This window comes from Mixophyes fleayi, chromosome 3 (assembly GCF_038048845.1).
Source record: "Mixophyes fleayi isolate aMixFle1 chromosome 3, aMixFle1.hap1, whole genome shotgun sequence".
NCBI lineage: Eukaryota > Metazoa > Chordata > Amphibia > Anura > Limnodynastidae > Mixophyes > Mixophyes fleayi.
The window spans coordinates 94,039,280-94,064,554 of NC_134404.1; the positions used below are offsets into that span (position 1 = coordinate 94,039,280).

The 25,275-nt window shown below is 40.7% G+C and overlaps 1 protein-coding gene and 1 non-coding gene across 2 annotated transcripts in view; one reads left to right on the top strand and one right to left on the bottom strand.

The window, feature by feature from the left end:
• Nucleotides 1–23,402, top strand: part of LOC142143161 (uncharacterized) — a 55,605-nt gene extending 32,203 nt beyond the window's left edge. Inside the window, exon 5 of the mRNA XM_075200872.1 lies at nt 23,287–23,402. Coding sequence (XP_075056973.1) covers nt 23,287–23,402 — 116 coding nt within the window. The remainder of the gene's footprint in view (nt 1–23,286) is intronic.
• Nucleotides 23,403–24,913: 1,511 nt separating this feature from the next.
• On the bottom strand, nt 24,914–25,016 carry LOC142147609 (U6 spliceosomal RNA). The gene has a single exon (XR_012690747.1). It is a non-coding gene; the product is annotated as a U6 spliceosomal RNA (small nuclear RNA).
• Nucleotides 25,017–25,275: the final 259 nt, after the last annotated feature.

Sequence of the window (25,275 nt, forward strand, 5' to 3'; positions counted from 1 at the left end):
TTCAGATATTACACTGGGCGGTCATTTAAACCTTTGGAAAAAGTTATTGTCTGTTATATAGTAAGTAGTCTTTTTATTATTATCGGGCTTATACCAATCGTTATTGTCGCTTCTTTTAAAAGTATGCCGGATTTCCCATAGCCGTTAACCCGTACCCCACCCGTGACGAATAGTCAATAGCAAGTCTAACTGCAACAGTTTTGAATTGTTGTAAGTAAAAAAATGTTGGATTCTCAATCAGGTGTGTGACTTATATGTGTTTTCTGATAGGTGGTAGAGGAATTCATTTAAACACTGAAGTATCAATCAGTTATAGTGTTTGAACATAACACTCCATTAAATAATGGTGCATTAAGTAAATTAGATATAAGAAATTATTACTTAGCTTTATTATATTCAGGGAGAAGTTAAAAGAGGTATACACAAAAATATTTTACATCACTTATTTCTTCACTTTACACTACTTTCTTTTCAATTTTATTTCACTAGATTTAATTGGACCATGGGATAAAAAATAATTAATTTTAACAAAACAAAATAAAGATGAATGTTTTAACATAAAACATTTTTTTTGTCTTCCGGTGCACTGGATAGTGAAACGTCATTGTTGTTTTGTGTTTGTTACTAATCTGCAGTAAAGTTTAGTGGTAGCACCTCCCTGAAGGAATGGTGAATTCGACGAAGAGTGGACATAAGTGATAATAATCATTATATAGTAATCTGGTGCAGCAGTGTCTATTTGAAGTTTTACCGGTTCCTTCTCAGGCAAGAGGACTCTGTAAGAGTGCGAAGAGGAACTGGACATGAATCCATCCATAAAATGCGATGTAAGAAATTATATTATGCTGGTATTTTTTATGTATCTACCATAGAGTTATTGAAAGATCAGATTCAACATTTGTCCAATAGTCTGAATTTTGCATGTAAAGCACCGTGGATGCTATATAAATACATGTAAACAACAATAACTAATTTGTTGTCTAATTTCCAGTTGCACATTCCAGGAACATATAACAGGCCGAGTATTATTACGGAAATTGGGATCCTACTGGCATTTAAATTAATACAACATTGTATTCCTAATAGCTTCTTTTGGAAAATACAATCTAAGCTGACAATAGTAAACAGCAAAAACATCAGTACATCTAAATAAAACTAGAGTACTAACTCATGTTTATATGCAATTAGTACTTGTAACTAATGACATTTTGCACAGAATTGCATTGCATTCCGTTGTGGTGTGTGCATGATAAATGGGGTCATGTAAAATATACTAAAACTGTATAGTTCTTTAGATCTTATACACATTTATCTTCACAGAAGGAAAATTCTCCACCAAGAGGGTGGCACCATTTCTCACACACAAATAGTAAACTGCTTTCATACAGTCTGCATGTAGTCAACCCAGGGGCATATTTTAGTAGCTGGGGACATCTAAATACAATTCCTACAGTAAGCAATGCTCTGAAGATGCTGTTATAAGATGAACAGTAATATAATGTAAAGTGTCCTTTTCTTATATCTGCTGAACCAAGCTCTGGGTCAGAAAGGGTTAGACCAGTGGATCCCAAAATGTTTCAGTTCAAGGCACCCTTAGGGTTACCATAATTTTTTTCAAGGCACCCCAAAGCCAAAATAACTACCAAGTAGTCCCCCACCTTGCTAACCTCTGGCCCTGGCCAAGGCACCCCTGTGAGAACGCAGAGGCACAACAGGGAGCCTAGGCGCACAGTTTGGGAACCACTTGGTTAGACGTTTGTTAATGAAACAATGTCACTCTAAGATCTCTGCTCCAGCAGATGATATAGTAAATAATTTCAGACCTTTTAGTCAATACAACGAGCCCATAAAAGTCAGAGAGCTTTTTTGTATCTTTAACATCCATATTCTGGTTATGATGCTGTACTCTTAAAGAATAACCCCACAGTAGACAGAAGTAGAAGATGGTATTTCAATCTCTTGCAACAAGTTGTTTTAACTTACTACATTGCTTAGTGGTGGATGCTCTCAGCCTGCAAAGTACACTTGCTTTGTCTTTATAGGTGCCTGCAGACTATGTTGTGTAGTGCAAAGTAACCAGGAATCAAACTATTTTAGTATACTATAGATCTTAAGTAACTTATAGGTTAACAGGATTCCTTTAATAATTATCTAAAAGTCAATTTATTTATGTCTTTTATCAGCTGGCAGTGGTGATAAGATTGTAATATGTGGTTTTACTCACACAGGGCCTTCTTAAGTAAGGGCAGCAATTTTACGGCAAAAGTGTTGTTTACATGTGTATCATCATCACTGTTTATTTATAGTCAATCATCTTACAGATATGACATCCATGAATATAATAAACATAATAACAGATACATGAATATAATTAAGTATGATAATACAAACATGGATATTCATGAGCTAGCAATTACAGCTATCTCAGATATTGGTACGAATTCCAGGAGTGTGAGTGAACAAACGGCAGAAGGTTCAGCTAAAGAAATAACATCAAGGTCGTACAAAGTGGGCATACATGAGACATAGAGTAGAAAGGACCCTGCCCGTGAGAGCTTACATTCTAGAAGAAGATAATTTATTAAAGTTGCACAAAGCTGCCTCTAGGACAACTGCTTTTTATAGATTTATAAAAAGTGCTGGTAATATATTCAGCATTTCACACAGTATATAATACCCTAATGGATCACAGCTTGGACAGAATGAGATAAAGTGACTTTTCCAAGGTCACAAGGAGTTGACACCAAGAAGTGAGCACAACCCTCCAGGTGTTATCTCTTAACAGACATAGGATTTATCCACTAACTCAATTCCTTCTCTATGTGCATTTTAAGTTGCACTTATCTTTAGGTATTTAATACAGTGTACAGATGTGACCGCATCAAAGTACACACACAGCTTAACTTTATGATGATGGCTGCCATACATTTACTGTATTAAAATAATAAATTAAATAAATTATTTTTTAAAAGGGACATGTAAGCAGCTCCAGTGCTATAGCCTGAGCTGTTTATCACACAAACCAGAACTACAATGCTTGTGGTTCCTCTCCAAAAGTGGTAACGAGCACCAGGTTATGACAGGGAGATCTGCAGTGTGGTGTTTCATGCTGACCTTATTGGTACCGCATGCGGCTTAAATGCCTGGGGCTCATCCTGGGTGCCAGGGTACTAGTATTCTTGTCATGCCTTGCCCTATGGATTTAGAAGTATAATACAAATATAATTGTGTGGTTTGGGGAAGTTTTCATTTTAAATAAACAAATTTTTTCTATGATGACTGTGCTTCTCTCCTATAAGTACTGTTGTAGAACTACATATTACAATAGGCTCTGTCAGGGCATGCTGGCGTTTGTAGATACACAAGTACTAGCATGTCCAAGTAGTAAATAGCTATCTTGCCTTGTTGGCAGTTAGTTTCACAATAGTATTTAATTTTCACTTAACTCTATTGCCCTAGTACTTGCGCATTAGGTGTGCCAGGACCCCCAGTGCTAATGAGCACCAGGCTGGTTACCTCTAGGGGGTGGGGAGGGGCACCAGTTTGGCAAGTTCAATTTCCATAGGGATTTTATCTCTGTGCTGTCCAGGTTTCATATAATCAGAGTTAGACTATTGCTGTGGGTCTCCCTGTAATAGTGTGGCCACCCCAGGCTGATTATGATTAGTGCACTAGTCTGCACTCTCATTGCCCTCTGCTAAATACAGGACTTCTTCATAAGTCTTGCACTCCCTCAGCTCTGTCCTTCTCTTTCTGCTTTCAGCTTGTAAATAATTCTGTCTGTATTCACATTGACTAACATACAACTGGAGATCTATGGAGCCCATGAAATTGTGTCTGCAGCAAATTGCCCAAATTTCTGCCAGCAAAATTAAATTAACTCTTATTCACCAGTCCCAGTCATTGTATCATGATTAGACTTGACCAATTTTTTTTTTGGTGAGAGCAAATGGCTGTGTTTCCTTCCACAAAGCAAAGAACGCTCTTAAAAGGGGTTATACCTAAACATTACAATTTTTTACAAAGTGCACTTAATGTTCTTGTGAATCTTGCATGGAGGGTATGAACTGGGAGTTATGGTTTCATTTCCACATTTTTGGGAGGTAAAATACCTGCATTCAATTACAGTCCCACTGGCATTCAGACAATACACCAGAACATGTCAGTGGAATTTTTTTTTAATTATTTGTGGTCTCTGGCCAAGCTACTTCTGCTAATACTGTATGACAGTGGATCACTTTAGTGTCATTTATGTATTCTTCCACCATTTTCTGTCCTTAATTTGCAGGATTGGGTGGCCCATTAATATAGATTTGTTGGGTTTGTTAATAGATTTTGGTAACAGATTGCTGAATACCATTATTATGTTCTTTATCTTGGACATGAGGTTGTTGTGAACAAGCAGACATGTTTTCATGCTGTATAAATGATAGAAGATTTTGTGTACGCTTTATTTCTTTCAGATGCAGAAAAACTGTACCCATTTTCCTATTTTAGCAGTTTGACAAATAAACTAGTTGCTCTGATAATGTATTGCCTGTGTATTTTATACCTTTATATTTAATGACTCTAATAACAAGTGAATAAAAATGTATGCTCTATGCCAATCAGTGCTTTCAAATAAATTGACCAGTGGATTTCAGTCTGTATTGTCTGGATATATGTGTGCCTAGATAGGTATTGGCACTAATAGCAAGTACCAAAAACAATTGTGTTTGAGGCATTCAGTGTATTTGCAAAAATATACCAGTTGAGATCACAATAAATTGCCAGTCTATATCTTATATAGGGATGTGCACCGGCGACTTTTGAGGTCTCGTGTTTTGTGTTTTGGATCCGGATTTTCATTATTTTTGGGGTTCGGATTTGTCTTGCAAAACACTTGACGAAAGGTCTCGGTTCGGATTTAAGGTTTTGGATTCGGATTTTTTTTGGAAAAAACATAAAAAGTTTAAAAATCAAGTTTTTGGGCTTATTTTCACTCCTATGCTATTAGTAACCTCAATAACATTCAATAACAAGCATTTCCACTAATTTACAGTGTATTCTGAACACCTCACAATATAGTTATTAGTCCAAAACGTTGCAACGAGGTATCTTTCTGGACTGCGTAGAGGAGTGGGTCACCACAATATATATAATAAGAAAACCATCAACTTGTATGATTCGCACCAATAAATGTACCTGGACTGCGTAGAGGAGTGGGTCACCACAATATATATTAAAAACCCTGAACTTTTATGATTCGCACCAATAAATGTACCTGGACTGCGTAGAGGAGTGGGTCACCACAATATATATAATAAGAAAACCATCAACTTGTATGATTCGCACCAATAAATGTACCTGGACTGCGTAGAGGAGTGGGTCACCACAATATATATTAAAAACCCTGAACTTTTATGATTCGCACCAATTAAATGTATCTGGACTGCGTAGAGGAGTGGGTCACCACAATATATATAATAAGAAAACCATCAACTTGTATGATTCGCACCAATAAATGTACCTGGACTGCGTAGAGGAGTGGGTCACCACAATATATATTAAAAACCCTGAACTTTTATGATTCGCACCAATAAATGTACCTGGACTGCGTAGAGGAGTGGGTCACCATAATATATATTAAAAACCCTGAACTTGTATGATTCGCACCAATAAATGTACCTGGACTGCGTAGAGGAGTGGGTCACCACAATATATTTTAAAAACCCTGAACTTTTATGATTCGCACCAATAAATGTATCTGGACTGCGTAGAGGAGTGGGTCACCACAATATATATAATAAGAAAACCATCAACTTGTATGATTCGCACCAATAAATGTACCTGGACTGCGTAGAGGAGTGGGTCACCACAATATATATTAAAAACCTTGAACTTTTATGATTCGCACCAATAAATGTATCTGGACTGCGTAGAGGAGTGGGCACTGGGCACCACAATAAAATATATAAAAAACCTTCAACAGGTCTGCATTACACTGCACATACGGCTGCTCCTCCATCCTCTCCATCATATACATGTTGGAGTTTTAGCGTGTGACAACCTCTTGTTTTTGATAATGTCAGTGCATTTTGAATATTTTTCAATTTGCCCCACACCACTGAATGTACTTTATCTATGATACGCATCTATCTATCTTGACTGCGTAGTGTGGTGGCCCCGGTACACAATTTGGTACCGAGGCCACAATATAATTAAAAAACCCTCCACGGGTCAGAATTCCACCAAAAAAGGGTATGGACTGCGTAGTGTGGTGGCCCCGGTACACAATTTGGTACCGAGGCCACAATATAATTAAAAAATTGGGCATCAACTGTCACCGTTGTTTAATATCTGATACACCTAAATATGGACTGCGCAGTGGAGTGGCCCCGGTAGTAAATTTGGTGCCGGGGCCACAATACCTCCTCCAACTTCCAAGTGTAGTGTTTATAAAGACAGACAGCGTCGAAGTGTTATTAGTTGACTTTCTTAACCCTAAAATTGTCCCTGTTGCAAATATTCGTGCAATGGACAGTTACTTTTTTATTGAAAGACTCAAGCTTTCAAGTGTAGTGTTTATAAAATATAAACAACAATACAGTAGTTTTAGAGCACGTCAATACCTCTTGTTATAAATTATGACACGGCATTTTACTTTTGGTTTAATTTCTTGAATTTGTTTAAATTTGGTTTTACTTTTTGAACATGGCAAACGACTGTTGATTGGTCATATAATGCAAAAAAAAAAGTTCCAAGATGGAATTGTCCTTGGGCCCTCACACCCACCCTTATGTTGTTGAAATAGGACATGCACACTTTAACAAACCAATCATTTCAGCGACAGGGCCTACCAAACAACTTTGGCTGAAATGATTGGTTTGTTTGGGCCCCCACACCAAAAAAGCTATTCATCTCTCCCTGTACAGACTAAACAGGCTCTACTGAGGCAAGATGTCGTCCTCATCCTCAACCTCTGATTCCTCTCCCCCTACAGTGTGTACTTCCTCCTCATCACACATTATCAATTCGTCCCCGCTGGACTCCACAACCACAGGTCCCTCTGTAGTATCTGGAGGGCAGTGCTGTACTTCATTGAGGAATTGATTATTCATTTTTATAAACATCATTTTTTCAACGTTATGAGGAAGCAACCTCCTTCGCCGCTCACTGACCAGGTTCCCCGCTGCACTAAAAACTCTTTCCGAGTACACACTGGAGGGGGGACAACTCAGGTAAAATAGAGCCAGTTTGTACAGGGGCTTCCAAACTGCCTTTTGTTCCTGCCAGTAACAATATGGACTGTCTGACATGTCTACTTGGATGGTGTCAGCAAAGTAATCATCCACAATTTTTTCTATTGTGACAGCATCCAATGCAGCGACAGTAGACATGTCTGCAATGGTTGGCAGGTCCTTCAGTCCGGACCAGATGTTATCAGCATCCCCGCCAGTGCCTCTTTTGGGAAAACTGAGCTTTTTCCTCGCAGCCATAGATGTGGAAGAAAATGAGGGTGGAGCTGTTGGCATGTCACGGTCCTCTTCAGAGGACAATCTCCTGACCAGCAGGTCTTTGCACCGCTATAGACTTGTGTCCGCCGGAAACAGAGACACAACATACGCTTTAAACCGAGGATCGAGCACGGTGGCCAGAATGTATTCCTCTGACTTTAAAAGAGTGACCACCCTCGGATCCTGGCAAAGCGTACGAAGGGCTACATCCATAAGAGCTACATGCTTGGTGTAATCGCAATGGCTTACCAGCTCCTCCCTCACTTTCTCCAGCTGCTTCTGCAACAGCCTGATCAGGGGAATGACCTGACTCAAGCTGGCAGTGTCGGAACTGACTTCTCGTGTGGCAAGTTCAAATGGCTGCAGAACCTTGCACAACACGGAAATCAGTCTCCACTGCGCTTGACTGAGGCGCATCCCCACTCCTTTGCCTATGTCGTAGGTGGCTGTGTAGGCCTGAATGGCCTTTTGCTGCTCCTCCATCCTCTGCAGCATATAGAGGGTGGAGTTCCAGCGCGTCACAACCTCTTGTTTGAGGTGATGGCAGGGCAGGTTCATGCTTTTTTGATGTGCCTCTAGTCTGCGGTAGGCACTGGCTGAATGCCGAAAGTGTCCAGCAATTTTGCGCGCCACCGCAAGCATCTCCTGCACACCCCTGTTACTCTTGATGTAATGCTGCACCACCAAATTAATGGTGTGGGCAAAACATGGGACGTGCTGGAAATTGCCCATATTTAATGCCCGCACAATGTTACTGGCATTGTCTGACACCACAAATCCCCATGAGAGTCTAAGTGGGGTAAGCCACTGGGAGATAATTTCCCTCATTTTCTCTAATATGTTGTCAGCGTTGTGCCTCTTATTAAAGCCTGTAATACACAATGTTGCCTGCCTTTGCACGAGCAGCCATTTTGTAGTTGCTGCTACTGATGCAGCTGTTGCTGTTGCTGCGGAAGGGGATGCATCTACCCAGTGGGCTGTCACAGTCATATAGTCCTTCGTTTGCCCAGAACCACTTGTCCACATGTCCGTGGTTAAGTGGACAGTGGGTACAACCGCATTTTTTAGAGCACTGAGGACACTTGATCGTACTTCTCTGTACATTTTTGGTATCGCCTGCCTAGTGAAGTGGAATCTCGACAGGATTTGGTACCGGGGACACAATACCTCCATCAACCCTCTAAATCCCACTCCACTGATGGCGGACACCGGGCGCACGTCTAACACCAACATTGCAGTTACAGCCGCAGTTATACGCTTTGCAATAGGGTGACTACTATCGTATTTTGTGGTCATGGCAAACGACTGTTGGACGGTCAATTGTTTTGTGAAAGACTTAGCGGTCTTACGACTTCCTCTCTGGGAAGATGACCGACTAACAGCAGCAACAGCAGCAGTGGCAGTAGTAGGCGTACCGCTGCAGGATTCCTCGGATGAATCCCATATTGAGGAGGACTCAGTCTGGCTGCTGACTTGGGCTGCACGACTGAATCTGATGGAGATTGTGGAGGAAGTTGACGAGGAGGGTGTTGCTGGTGTGTATCCAACTGGACCACGGGATTTAGGTGTCCCTGTACCGATGAGGGTCCTAGCCCCAGTTTCTGAACTAACCACTGAACTATGAAGGTTATTCAGGTGACATATAAGGGAGGATGTTCCTAGGTGGGCAAGATCCTTACCCCTGCTTATTTGAGCTGTACATAAGCTACATATGGCCATACATTGGTTGTCTGGATTTGGATAAAAATAACTCCAGACTGAAGAGGTGCATTTTTTGGTCTTCTGACCAGGCATGACGATGGGCTTTTTCATCCCATGGACATCAGCTGTTTCCCCCCCTGGTGCCTCATTTACAATAACCACATCACCATCCTCATCATCAAGTTCCTCCACAGCGCCAGCTACATCATCAATAGCCTCCTCCCGAGCCACCTCTTCCCGTACAGTGATGGGAAGGTCAGGCTTGACAACCACCAACATCCTTGGACTCGCCTTGTGGATTTGTGATAATTTCTCTTTAGAAGGCAGAGTTGTTTGCTGTTTTGTTGCTGACAGCATAACTCTCTTCAATTTTTTGTAGGGGGGGGAGGAGGAGGAGGGCTAAGATCCGTGGGTGAAGCTGAACCACTAGTCATGAACACGGGCCAGGGCCTAAGCCGTTCCTTGCCACTACGTGTCGTAAATGGCATATTGCCAACTTTACGTTTCTCCTCAGATGATTTTAAGTTTCTCTTTTTGCTACTTTTTCTTAACTTGGGCTTTTTGGATTTTACATGCCCGGTACTATGAGATTGGGCATCGGGCTTGGAAGACGACGTTGATGGCATTTCATCGTCTATGTCATGACTAGTGGCAGCAGCTTCAGCATTAGGAGGAAGTGGGTCTTGATCTTTCCCTACTTTATCCTCCAAATTTTTGGTCTCCATTATATGTAGCACAAGATACTGCAGAATGTGTGAACTTGGTAATATTGCAGTACCAATGGACTTATACTGCTGGATTGGTTTTGCAAATTTGGTTATAATTATTATATATTTTTTTTAATTTTTAATTTTTCATTTTTTTTTACTTTTTTTTTATTTTTTAAAAACTTGGGAATAATGGGGAAATAACTATGCCCTTAGAAGCACAGAGCACAGGACACAGCACCACTGGACTGAACAGGACACGGCACAGGACCCAGCAGCACTACGGAACTCAGCAGGACAGAGCACAGGACACAGCACCACTGGACTGATACTGCAGAATGTGTGAACTTTCTAATATTGCAGTACCAATGGACTTATACTGCTGGATTGGTTTTGCAAATTTGGTTATAATTATATATATTTTTTTTAATTTTTAATTTTTCATTTTTTTTTACTTTTTTTTTATTTTTTAAAAACTTGGGAATAATGGGGAAATAACTATGCCCTTAGAAGCACAGAGCACAGGACACAGCACCACTGGACTGAACAGGACACGGCACAGGACCCAGCAGCACTACGGAACTCAGCAGGACAGAGCACAGGACACAGCACCACTGGACTGATACTGCAGAATGTGTGAACTTTGTAATATTGCAGTACCAATGGACTTATACTGCTGGATTGGTTTTGCAAATTTGGTTATAATTATATATTTTTTTTTAATTTTTAATTTTTTATTTTTTTTTACTTTTTTTTTATTTTTTAAAAACTTGGGAATAATGGGGAAATAACTATGCCCTTAGAAGCACAGAGCAAAGGACACAGCACCACTGGACTGAACAGGACACGGCACAGGACCCAGCAGCACTACGGAACTCAGCAGGACAGAGCACAGGACACAGCACCACTGGACTGATACTGCAGAATGTGTGAACTTTGTAATATTGCAGTACCAATGGGCTTATACTGCAGGATTGGTTGTGCAAATTTTGTGGTAATTAAAAAAAATTAAATTAGTTTTTGGTATTTTTTTAAATAACTTTTTTTTATTTTTTTAAACACAGGGGAATATTGGGGAAATAACTATGCCCTTAGAAGCACAGAGCACAGGACACAGCACCACTGGACTGAACAGGACATAGCACAGGACCCAGCAGCACCACTGACCTCAGAAGGACAGAGCACAGCACACAGCACCACTGGACTGATACTGCAGAACACAGCACAGCACAGCACAGCACAGAACTAAACAGCACAGCACAGAACTAAACAGCACAGCACGAGATCTACCAGGACAGAGGACCACCTAACACACCCTCCCTCTACCCTGATCAATGCCCGAGTGAAGATGGCGGCGACTAGCGGGGAATTTATAGGATCCGAGTATCGCGAGATCCGACAACGGGATTATGACTCCGAGCCTTGGTTTCAGGTTTTCATTTGGCGCCAATACCCGGATCTGTCTCGGATCCGACTCGGATCAGAAACGTTCGGGTGGGCTCGGATTCACGAAATCCGAGTGCGCTCATCTCTAATCTTATATAGCTAATAACACTAATGACAAGTGCAGTTTTATGGCAGGTTGCAGTGAGAGTGTAAAATGTGTATGAAAAAAGAGATTATGCTGCAGTACTGTTTGCACAGCTATGTTGTAAATCCAGTGTGCAAAATTGTGATTATCTATAGTTTGGACTGCTAAAAATCACCGTCCCTGAAAGCATTCACAGACATTTTATCCGAGTACACTTTAGGAAGAATGACAGTCAGAGGGTCTATAAGCTTCTTTTATAATGCTATAGACATGCAATATTTGTTGATGCTCACTGATTGGCTTCTTTATATTTCATGCAGTGCAGTTGGGTTGTTTCCCCAGTGAGTATTACTTATTCTGCAAATTTTGGGTGAAATTGGGACACATTACAAAGCTGGTTCAATTATTTCTAACTGCAACCATATTGTTTCCCTTTCTACTGAGAATTCTACTTGATCTTATGGTCAAGCACCCTGTAACATTATACTTCTATCATTGTCACATTATTATATAAACTCTATAGCCATGTGACTCTCAAGCCTTCTCCTTTGGCATCTATCTGGTATATATAGGGCTCAGCCTTAGTGTACATTAGCACAGAGATATTAGAAATATGTTATTACTCTGATACATTCAGTCATTTGTCTGCTATGGACTGTATCCCACCAGATTAAACTTTACTTTCCCAGCATATCTCACTCTGTCTCTGCACCCTCTGGACAATTCTGTGTTAACTGGTTTAATGACAGACAGCTTTGGAGAAGCAATAACCCTTTGCTGGTAGACAGACAACCTATCAAAACTTGGTAATGAATATAGGTTTGGACTAGAGATGCTCACTGACCCTCGTGTTTTGGTTTTGGTTTTTGATCTGAATTACCTTCGGGTTTTGGTTTTGCCAAAACCACCCTTGCGTGTTTTGGTTTTGGTTTTGTTTAGCCATTTTTTTTACAAAATTCCTTTTTTTGGGGCTAAAATCACATAATTTAGGTATTATTTTGTACCTAAATCATTATTAACCTCACTAACACTATATTCCAGTGATTTCCATTCAATTTTCACCATCTCACAAGTCACAATATGATTTTCATACACTTTCAGCCAAATACTGCAGCGATCTGGCTAGATGGTAATCGACGGAGCAATGACTCAAACACACGGCAGTTCCTACCACATCTAGGACACATTGGCACACAGCAATGACAGAAAAGAAAAGTGGGGCAAGATGGAATTGTTATTGGATCATGAAATCAGTTATGGTTCATTGGATCGCTCCATCTGTTCTTGTATAACTACAGCTAATATATGGCAACGAGCGCTGATTCCCCCGGGATGCGTGCTTTTATCAGACACACACCAATCCAGGGTGCCAGACAATGCACTGAAAAAAGCCATTGAAATTTATGGCAAAAAGCCAGTTCATCAGTGAGCTTCGAATCAGCCCCAATTTACACAAACTTATAATCTAGTTAGGTACCTTTCATGTAAAGTGCTGATTGCAAACACAACAAAACATATGTGGGAGAATGTGGCCTCTAATAGGCTGACTACTAGACACAAAGACAGTGCATGGATGGCTATCCAGGGATGTCTGCCTCTCAGGACATTCATGCACTCCCGGCACCTGTGCCAATATGTCCACTGCCCCTGCATCACCAGAAGGGAAACAGGGAAAAGGGAGAAGATGACCATCCAGGACTTTCACAGGCTGATCCACAGCCTACTAAGAGACTATAACACCATTGACAGTCCTGATTAATTTTCTGTCTCCCTCTTCTCCTAATATGTGTCTGTTTATTCAATGTAACACTGTTGAATTTGCCTGCAAATTCTACAGACAAGCCTGCTTGTCTTCCTCTTCATCATTGACTGTTAGCAATGGAGCACTCTTCTTTGGGTGTATATTACACCCTACACTTATTAGTGCAAATTAAGAAAAAAACTGTTTAATCACTGCTAGGCCCTCCCTAAACAAGCTAACAATGGGTTTGTTAGAGTAATGGCTGAAACACACATCAGTGCAGGGAAAGATTAATGGGGCAAGATGGAATTGTCCTTTGAGACCCCAAACACTTTGTAGTGCAATTCAGAAAAATACTGTGCTATATTAGGAGTTCAGCACTCAGACAATTCAGCTTTTTTAGAAGGGAGTATATGACACCCCAAACACTTTGTAGTGCAAATTCAGAAAAATACAGTGCTATTAGGATTTCCTCAGCACTCAGAAAATACAGCTTTTTTATAAGGGGGTATATGACACCCCAAACACTTTGTAGTGCAAATTCAGAAAAATACTGTGCTATTAGGATTTTTTCAGCACTCAGACAATACAGCTTTTTTATGAAGAGGTATATGACACCCCAAACACTTTGTAGTGCAAATTCAGAAAAATACACACCCTCCAATTTCTACTCTATCACTTTGCCTGCTCTACTGTGACCTAACCCTTCTCTGTCCCTCTCTCAAATGGCGCTAGATCACCGTGGAGGCGGGTATTTATTAATTTCTAAACTCGCGAGATCCAAGATCCGACAACGTCACAATGACGTTTTGCCTCGTTTTGGAATCTGAATAGGCGCGAGTGTACCGAGAAGAAACCGAGCCCGCCCATCTCTAGTTTGACCAAGTAGACACAGCTCCTGTCTTGCCAGGGTTAATTTATTATCCTATGTTCTTATTTAGGTCATTGAGGGCTGGCAGAATTCACATTTATCCAAGGAAATTTGAGAAATGGTCATACAGTTTAAGTAGAGTTTGTTAATGTTACTTCATATTTTTTTTATCTTGTATTTGCACAAGTACAGTTCGGGATGATTTTGCTAGGCTTTTAGGTAGATAATACTTTATATACAACTTGACCTGCTTCATCTAGCATAGCAACCTTTTGAGCAGTGTACATCAGGTAAGCAGCTCTCAGCGCGCTTATTAATTTCTTTATCTTTTCTCTTTTCCCACTTAGATATTGTCTCTCCCAGGCTTGTTAGCTGCTCAGGTGGCAGCCTTTTTGAAACCTTTTACCTACTTCTTATTCTTGTTAGATTATTGGAAGTGAGAAAACTTCTACTCCAATTTCCTGCAAAAAGAAAACTATTCAGACACATTCTTGTACTTTTCATCATTTCATAATTTGCTTATGGAGGGACTTTTCGCCATGTCTATTACAAAATACAAGAAGAGGGATAACCATAGGGTGGATACTGTATAGCTGCAATGGTTGTGCAAAATCAGAATATGGTTTGAATTGAAGGGCTGGAGGTTTATAAGTGGTACCGTAGTTTGTATTTGCTTACTGTGTGTAGTGATCATAGAGGAATTATATTTATAAGGGTTAACCCATCACATAATTGTGGGGAATAAAGCCTAAATCATAACTGCATTGTAAATATGGTATATAAAATGAATACATTGACAAATTGAGGTACTAAAGTGTAAATTGTGAAGTCAGAGAGTCTGTTGTGTGTGTATTCAGTGGCTCTGCACATCCCAGTGTTAGAAGATAGCAGTGTTACCTGTGGTAGCTTCAAAGGCCGATGCGGTGAGCTATATCCTGGCCTAGGATGGAGTTTTGACACCTGAATAAACTTTTAGGGACCACTCAGCATTGTGTCTGGCTCAAGAAGACAATGTCCTGATTTGGCTATATATATTATATAGACAAAAATAGTTTAGTTTTCAAATATGCCACTTAAAATCAATAAATGTGTGCAGCACTGTGGCTAGGTGGATATCACTTCTGCCTCACAGCACTGGGGTCATGAGTTCAATTCCCAACCATAGCCTTATCTGTGTGGAGTTTGTATGTTCTCCCTGTGTTTGCGTGGGTTTCCTCCGGGTGTTCCAGTTTCTTCCCACACTCCAAAATCATACTAGTAGGTTAATTGACTGCTATCAAAATTGACCCTAGTCTCTCTCTCTCTCTGTCTATGTGTGTATGTTAGGGAATTTAGACTGTAAGCTCCATTGGGGCACGGACTGATGTAAATGCATTCTCTCTGTACAGCCATGCGGAATCAGTGGCGCTATATAAATAAATGGTGATGATGATGATGAAAGTAGTGATCAACCACATATTCCTCAATAGCGTGTTGAACTACAGCTCATATGTCAATGTAAGAATTCTGCCACACAGAGAAGTTGAGGAAATTAGTATAAACTCAACTGATACTCTGTACTTAGACCTGATGGGTAAATTCAGAGGGTTAATACCTAGGGTTAGGGTTATTATTAATATATTAATAATAAAATTGGATCTGTGTGACACTAAACAGAAAAGTTAGGTCACATAGTAGAATTGTTTAGTAAATCAGGCAACAAGTAAATGGTGATTGTAAAAAGTGTCACACAACACATTACCCCTGGAGGTGGGGAAAGGTGTAAAGGTGTCATTAAATAGCTGAGACCAGTTACAACAAATTGTCAGCTTATTGGGGATCAATCTAATTGAAGGACTTTTCTGCCTACCCCGAGGCATACAGATTATTATACGTATATTATGCTCTATGCTTTATCTAATTATTTTTGATTATCTGTAAGCATTGTACCTTTTGTATATTAAATCTAACAATTTAATAGTTCTGTCCTTATTGCTCTAATCGAATCCATTGTTTGTTTAGAAGAGAGAGTTTGCTTGTCTGGGGTTAAAACTTTTATAATCCAGAGTGTGAAGGGTTAAATCTTTAGCTACTACCTCTTTGAGCACTGAGTGTGCGCAATTGGATAATTGAGTCATAGGTTTGCTACAAGTCTTATATGTAGCTGGTGGCAATTGGCGGAGAGGTGTGGAAGCAGGTGTCTGTGTTGGAAAAGGGACCAGTAAATCTGTAGCCTTAGAGAATGGGGTGAGTGTGAGATTTGGGCTGGAATCCTGTGTGTTCCCTTACAGTAAGCTTCCAAGCCACGAGTGCACAGAGTGCAGTTTGTGACAGATAAAGGGGTTCAGGAGCGGTTTCCTGACAAAATAGAGGTGATATATTGTATGACTGTTGGAATATATGATAAGATATCAAATCAGGGAGTAGCTAGAGACACTGTGTATTTTTAAATTACCATCTTTTAGTGTTTGAAGGGACTCCAGATGCCCATAATTCAACTTGCTTACAAGTCTCTGCATAGTGCTGTATTATGTCTTCTCTAGGGGTGGCCTGGTCTTCACTTCTCCACGGACAGACGGCATAATGTGATTCTAGTGGTCAATGGCGTCACAACACAATATGATTTCATACACACTGTGCATATGAAATCCCATGATACAACAGTGTGGATAGTTACTATCAAAATGAAACATCTACTTTATATAGGGATTCAATTATTGAAACAGACCCTTGGAGCTTTCAATTCATACATTATATCAAATCAAACTTTTTTTCAGGCAGAATGAAAGTTCAATACATCTCAAAAAACTCTGAGGATTTTCAACAATTCAAAGACAAATGCAAATTCACAGTTCCGGTTACCTACTATGGTTGTAAGCTATTTTATGGCAGTCAGCTTCAGGGAGATGTCACAGGGAGTGTATTTGAACGTTGCTCTTTAGCTAGAAAATCACAGCATTCATTAAGTTATAAATCACTCTTGTGGTAATCTTCCTTAGAACAGGAGCTGGTTGCCAAGCAATTTTTCTTGTTCATGGACCCCCCTCTCTACTCACAACAGCTGTATATTCTTTTTTAATCAAATAAGAAATGCATATTTTTCTATAAAAAAAGATTTTACCAGTTACAGTATATAAAACCAAGCCAGGAAGACAGTGACAATATCTGTGTGTTCTTAATTTTTCAGATGATAAATTTTGGTACAGTCTATTATTCAATCTATAGGGGTACTTCACTTATTGGGGCTGGTCCCAGTGTACCCTGGGATTTTGGAAACAGATGCACCTCTTCCAGTCTCTTGCCAGTTGCTACTTTTCTGTGTCCCCTTTGTATTCACTGCTGGCTGCTTACAATGTCTAGGTGCTTCAGTTACTCTGCTACTATATCCAGTGGCGCACGCAGGGGGGGTTTCTGAGTCTCCAGAACCCCCCCTGCGCTAACTTAGTGCCCACCATAGCGGCACTGTCCTATACAGCAGCCGCGGTGCTGTGAAAGAAGCGTCCGCGGCGGTTCTGTATTGTATACAGCACCGCCGCGGACGCTTCTTTGACAGCGCCGTGGCTGCTGTATAGGACAGCGCTGCCGAAACGGAGCTGCTGCTCTCTCTTGGGTTTTTGGGGGTTTTTTTGGGTCGGGGGGACCACCCCCCCTGACAATCCAGCGTGCGCCCCTGATATCTTAGCCCTAAAATGATTTCCATTTCCTCTGCTTTCTGCTCCAATATTTCCCCCTTATGGGGATTTAGTTGTCAGCTTTCTTCCCACTGATATTCTCTCTTCCTAGAGCCTCCCACAGCCATGTCTACAAAATAAGCAATACAATTCCTATCCTCCTCGAGCCTATCAGAGAACAGTGCTGTTAAGTTTTGACTGTCACAGAACTGTGATACTGGAAGGCCCAATATGCCCATAAACTTTTAAGAGGACATTCCTATTACAGGTTTGATTAATGTGACTTAATGTGTGTAGGGGTTTAGCTTAGACTTACTAGTCAAGTGTACTGTGACAAAACATTTTATATCACTGACCACATGATATTGTTTATATGGAGTTGACACTTGGAATGTCAATAGAGGGCATTCAATTGGGTGTACGGAATCCTGCAACAGGGTGTATGGAGTATGGCTGTATGGGTGTATGGAGTCAGTGGACCAAATGGATTCCATTACAATTAAAAATGCTAATGAACAGCATTCACAACTCATTGGACAATCCTTTTCCAGAAGGTCCGATGTCAAACATTACAAGTAATGGATTACATACCTGTATATACAGTGTCACACACAGCATTTCTCCACCAATGTGACTCACCGGAGTGTATCAGGTGTGAATATTTAAAAACAAAATCAGAAACTGCTATCATCATCATTATCATCGCCATCATCATTATCATCACTACATATCACCAGCCCTACAGCACCTGCATGAAATACTACTCCTGACAAGTATATATATATATATACACGTTTGCAAGGTCGCAAGGTCGTAAACAAGCTCTCACTGTACATGCCCATTGCTTTCCTCCCCCTCCCCATTTCGACTCACCAAGTGTAAGGAGTCATAAGTGTCTGACGCAAACATCCCCTGGACCAGCCCTCCCTAGGTCCGTATGCAATCTGCATATGGACCAGGGGTGGACTGGCACATTTCAGCCCAGGCGGCAAGACTCGACTCAGCAGACTATTAAGAACACTTTAAAAGAAAACAAATGCAGGTGACCCAATGACCCAGCCCAAGGTAGCCCACTATGGGACCGGCCCGGGGAGCAGTTGCGCCCCTGCCACCCAGCCCAGACTGCCCCTGATGCGGACATTTACATATGCATTTTTGGTGTGCATGCTCAGAGTGAAAATGTATTTCATACAAGATAATCAAACAGAATTCCAACCCTTCATGCGTATGTGTTCTCTGAATGCTGGGCATCTGCTTGGATTGGGTATGCAAGCTGTTAAGGAAAGGGAAATAACCATGGACAACTTTTTCACATCATGCCCACAGACTTTCCTCTACCTATTACCTTTCTTTAGTATTGTAAAGTGAAACCTATTAACAAGCAAAAACAAAGATAATATTTTAGTGATGGTTTGTTATGGTTCACTAACAAACTTAACCTAAACAGTTTTACACAGTACCGTTTATGGGTAAATGTATGTCTTGTTGGTGAGATTGCCATTTTATTGTATTATTTTATTCCTGTTTTTAGTTGATTCAAAGCAGTAATGCACAATCTTGTGCTAAATTAGGAAGACATTAAACATTTACTGATCTGAAAGATCTTCATTAAGAAGAGTTTACAATCAAAATTGTTGCTAGATAAAGCAATTAATGCAGATAAATTTAATGAAAGAAAAATAGGATTTGGGAAATTAAGATTAAGTTAAATTTAACTGTACTTTGATTTGATATATCAATGTCATTGTAAACCACACACTGTCATGTGTTTAATTTCATAAATGATTTAATTACTTCCTTGTGGGTTGCAATGTTTTCTTATGGCATGAAGCCTATTAATGGCTAATTAACATTTGATAAGTTGTGTTATTAATCTAGATCACTTTTATTGTGGAAGGTCAGAAAGGCACAATGACCAGCTGTTAAAAATATTCCTTAATGACAAAACCTCTCACAAAAATGTAGCTGTGCAGCGAGATCATTATCAGTGAGAAAACCTGCAGATCCCGAAGCTGTCACTCAGTATTCCGCTGTAACAGTTCAGTGCTTTGAAAAGCAACATTTCGCTTTGCACTTTTAATGCTATCTTTAAATTGAGAGATACATTAAAGCAATATATCTGTACATTTTTCACTTTGCCATAAAAGCATTTTTCTTACAGCATGTACATATTAAAACTGTACTGCACAAAAGTTTCTTATTATAGCTACTAACACTGAATTCTGACATTCTGACATTAACAGCAGAATCTCTAAAGCCAGTTAAAACACGTAATGATGTACACACACACACACACACACACACACACACACACACACACACACACACACACACACACACACATTTGTTATGTATATATTTGTTTCATCCGCTTTTCTTTTCATTTTTCTGTCCCTCAACACCATCTCTCTTCCTCCACTCAATCCCCCTCTCCATCCTGTTTCTCCCCTCTGCCTCAACATGTCCCCTTCATCACCCTACCCCCATTATAGTCATAGTAGTACACTCCACTCATATACATAGCATTCATAAACCCCCTCATCCTCATTAACACCATCCCCAGTTCACATTAACTCCTCCTTTCTATATCCACTTTAAACTGAATCCTCCATAATAAATACCCTATATCAATCATCATTAGCTCCTCTGTCATTTATCCCTCCATTCTGCATCATGACTAATGCCTCCAATCTGCATTTTCATTAGCGCTTGTTCATTAACCCTACAAACTGTATCATTAACTTCTTACACCATAAAGCCCATCCTTTATTAGTAACCACTCCATTATTAGCCCCTCCATCTTCCAACAATAACCCATCATCCTCATAATAACCGCCAGGCTGCTCTTCTGCATTTACTTAGAGAGAACTGATCATACCTCTGATAACTTCCATGACCCTAAGCTCTATGCTTGTTCTGTGATTAGTTACCTTCTAAGCAAGTGTAAAATCTGCACTTCAGAATGCCAGATCAGGCACATAGCAAGAGCTTATTAGAGGACTATCTGCTGCCACATATTGCAAGCCCTCTCCAAGATACATGTGATACAGCAGTACTCTAAGAGAAAGGACAAATGTCCCCAGCAGTTATCCACCAAAGCCTTTCGAGCAGAAGAAAAAGCACTGTATATATAAATGGCCAACAGCAATCAGAAGCAGGCTGTGTCTGCGAGAGGGGATCACGGACAGAACAGGTGTGTTAATAATTAAGCAGGGTTTAGGCACAGTAAGTTTCAGCCAGGTGAAAGTGAGCCTTGGATCCAAGAAGTATCAGCCAGGATAGAAGTTCGAGGTGGAGATGTTGCAGACTATAAAAAGTTGAGGTGGCTAGGGCGATAAAATCCAACTGACATATAGAGAGTTTTTATTAACATATAGAATTTGGATATATGTCTAGATAAGGTATAGGGATCACTATTTGAATTCTAGTTGTGATGGGGATGTGAACTGAAACAATAAAACTGAAGTATGTAAATAAAACAGACATCTCGCAAATGTCTTCATAGTGGGATTCTTTGGGAAACTTGCTTCCTCTTCCCTCTCAGATGTTCAGCATTTCTTGAAGACATGACTAAAGCACTGAGTCAGACGCCATCCCTGCACTGTCCATAGGTGCCGGGGATGGACGCCTGTCCTTTTTGCCGAGCCGCGTCCCATTGCCCAGCAACAGGACGTACTTTTGCATTTGACGCTGCGTGCGCATGCGCAGAGAAACTGAGTCCCATTGCTAGGCAATGGGACGCTTATCTCTTCCATATGTCGGCGTTCAGGTGCATCTGACCACCAGAATCATTCCCTTCCAATCAGGGGCAACATACATCTATAAGACAGTCAGTAATGTGAGACAACACAGATAGTGAAAGATCAAGGGGAGGATAGATAGATTTGTGTATCATCCACATATAGATGATACTGAAATCCAAAGGAGCTTATTAGTTTTCCGAAGAAGTGGTGTAGATAGAGAATAGCAGAGGACCTAGGACTGAGCCTTGAGGTGCTCCAACTGATAAGGGAAGCGCAGCGGAGGTGGATCCAGATAAATTAACACTGAAAGAGCAATTATATATATATATAGATAGGTAGGATGAGAACCAGGATAGGACAGTGTCTTCAAGACCTAGGGATTGTAGCGTTTTTATGAGGAGAGAGTGGTCAATAGTGTCAAATGCAGCAGAGAGATCCAGGAGAATTAGAAGAGAGTAATGGCCTTCAGTTTTTGCTGTGATCAAAAATCATGGATGGATTTGAACTGGAGCTTTGGTGTTGGTAGGACAAAGTCATCTCCACACTTATGAAAATCTGTTTGCAGCAGTCAAAACGTTTAATGTTACATATAATATGTTTGAAACCTACATTGTTATCACTATTAGTATCAATAATAATAATAATAATAATAATAATAATTAGCAGTACAACTCAGAAAATGCAGAGGGTTGGAATTGTGTGCACTCATGGCACTTTGGAAACATAGGATCATACAGTGAAAGGGCAACTGGTTGAGGTGGTAGCAATAGCACCATATCATTACCCTTAATACTGGGCCATGGCTTATATTCCTTATTTGAAGAAAAAGTTTAGGATCAATTGAACAATTTGGAGAAAGTACCAGATGACTTTCTTCTTAAGGATGTCAACTTGGTAGGGGCCACATCCAAGCCTGGGAAAACACACTAGGAGAGGCAATAGGCAAAATGGCTTTGGCAGGTGGCTCAATCAATGGCACAATTGGGAAACTTTCCTTTTGAAATCTAAGACGAAACTCAGACATTGTTTTGGGACAATTTCCAATGCTGCCGTTTAGCTGTGATCAGGCCAGTTATGCTACTCTTGCTAATATTTGTCATAATTTTATCAAAATTAATGAGATAAGGACAGATAACAAGCCCCCAGAAAACATTTCATTTTTAATTGTTAAAGATCATTTACTGTATGGATTAGCTACTGTACATGGCGAAAAAGTAGAACAGCTCTTTCTTCCAAGTGTACATATCCCTACAGTGCGAAAAAATGGTGCATTCCCTCGTGTGCAGAGGCCATCTTGGAGAGGACAAAACATGTGACTGGAAGTATATGCAGTGATTAAGTGGTTGTGCAGTGTCATCATCATCATCATCATTTATTTACATAGCGCCACTAATTCCGCAGCGCATTACAGAGAACTCACTCACATCAGTCCCTGCCCCATTGGAGCTTACAGTCTAAATTCACTAACACACACAGACAGACACACAGACTTGGGTCAATTTGATAGCAGCCAATTAACCTACCAGTATGTTTTTGAAGTGTGGGAGGAAACTGAAGCACCTGGAGGAAACCCACGCAAACATGGGGAGAACATACAAACTCCACACAGATAAGGCCATAGTCTGAATTTGAACTCATGACCTCAGTGCTGTGAGGAAGAACTGTTAACCACTTAGCCACCATGTGTCTGTCCAGTGTGCCAGAGAACCTACTCTAATCCCACATTGTTGACACCCCCATATACTGCTGCCTATTATAGAGGTCCTGTTTGAACGCATAACCATGGATCTGGCTGGTCCACTGGAAAAATTCTTGAGTGTCTACCAATATATTCTGTTTTTCGTAGACTGTGCCACCAATTATCCAGAGGATGTGCCCTTGTGGAAAACAGCTTCACATACGATTGCTAAGGAGATAGTCCTCATGTATGCAGAGCCAGATTTAGACCTCATGGGGCCCTAGCCAAGATCCTGGTTTGGGGCCCCCCTACCTGAAACAATCTATAGCACTATATTTTTGTAGCATACCATTTACCCCTATAGTTGAGTAGAAGGGAAGCTATGTGCCGCAAAAGGAGGGGTGGCCATACCATTGGGGGCGTGACTTGCATAACTGGGGGCGTACCTAACATGTGAAAAGAGCTAGGCCACTCTCCTACAGAAAAAGGCAACACTAAATAATTACAGAGCAATCCCGTTTTTTGAGTAGTTGGGTCAAAACAACCTAATAGGTATTTTAGTCAGGACAGAAATACTTATTAAGTTGTTTGCAAGAATTATACGCATAAATCCAAGGATGTGCCCCTTGTAACCTGTATCATCACACTGTGCCCCTTCACAGTAACACATTTGCTCCTTCATCGTCACTTTTGTCCCTCCATCATCACACTATGCCCCTTCATTGCCACTTTTGCCCCTTCACAATATCACATCTGTGCCCCTTCACAACACCTCTGTGCCCCTTCACATCATCATGGTGCACCTTCATATCACCACTGTACCCCTTTATAATTGTGTTTAAAACAACTTGTTTCCCCTTTATAATAGTGTGCCACTGTGCCTCTGTTAGTTTTCTTTCCTTTCTATTGTTTTCTTCGGTTCTGTTTTCTTATTTCTGTTTTCTCATCTTCTGTTCTGTTTTGTCTTCTTTCTTGCCCCGCTGCGTGCGCTGCTCCTCTCCGTTCCACAATGAGTTTTCTTTGAATATGATGTTGGGCGTGATGACGTCACATGGCGTGACTCACGCCCGACATACAGTGGAACGCAATGGAGCAGGGAGGTGGGGAGGAGGCTACCGGGGGCCGCTGCCATCATGTGATTTTTTTTTTATTTGTATTTTTCTCACTCAGACACAATATTTTTTTTTATTGGCTGGCATATCCCACCGCCTTGCTGCCGGGCCCCCTGGGGACCGTTGGGCCCTAGGCAAGTGCCTAGGTTGCCAAGTGGTAAATCCGTCCCTGCATGTATGTATGTCATGTATACACCCTAAAAGATCTTGATGGATCAGAGGTGTTAGGAATACACTGGTAAGAAACATTACATTGTGTTGCAGTTAAAAATAGTTTACTGAGTGCAGCAGTAGCAGACAGGGAATAACGACAGAGTCATAGTACTGAACTGGTAATAATGATACACAGGATAATAGCTGTGGCACAACTGTAACACAGTGCTGAAACAGAAACAGGAATGTGCAGACAAATATGGACATACACAGTGTAGCATAAAATCTCTGTCAGTTGACAGACACATGCAGAAGTGTCCCTGGCACACTGGTAATGTAAAAATCTTTCTGACACTAATTCAAAATAGCAACCCGTCTCTGGTATAAATGGTGTTCATTTGAGGCAGGTATGCAGAAAAGCTGATGGTAACGCAGCCCAAAAAGCACAAACAGACCCAGCACAGAAGTCCCCATAGTGCAGAGCCAGGGTTCAGGAGCTAGAAGTCACTGTAATGCAGAGCCAGGAACCAACTGGTATGGTACACTTCATGAATTTGTGTGTCATCCTTGTGCAGGGGTCATGATAATCTTCTATGTATTGTTACAATTTTAGTATATGTGCTGCTGAAGCAAGTTGGAATGATACAGAACCAGAAAGCTATATTGTAAGTACTATTACCAGTCATATAACGCTGGACAAATGAGGACCTAACTCAGAGAGACCCTCAGTAGGATTAGGCAGGATGCACATCTCCAACAGTGACTGATCTGCTGGTCACCCCTTGATGTCAAAAAAGCCACCAGAACACTGTGGCAACATGCATATGAACCTACCAAACTGGGGACATCATATGCAAATCTTAACAAGAGGACCAATCATCATTCCTAAGTT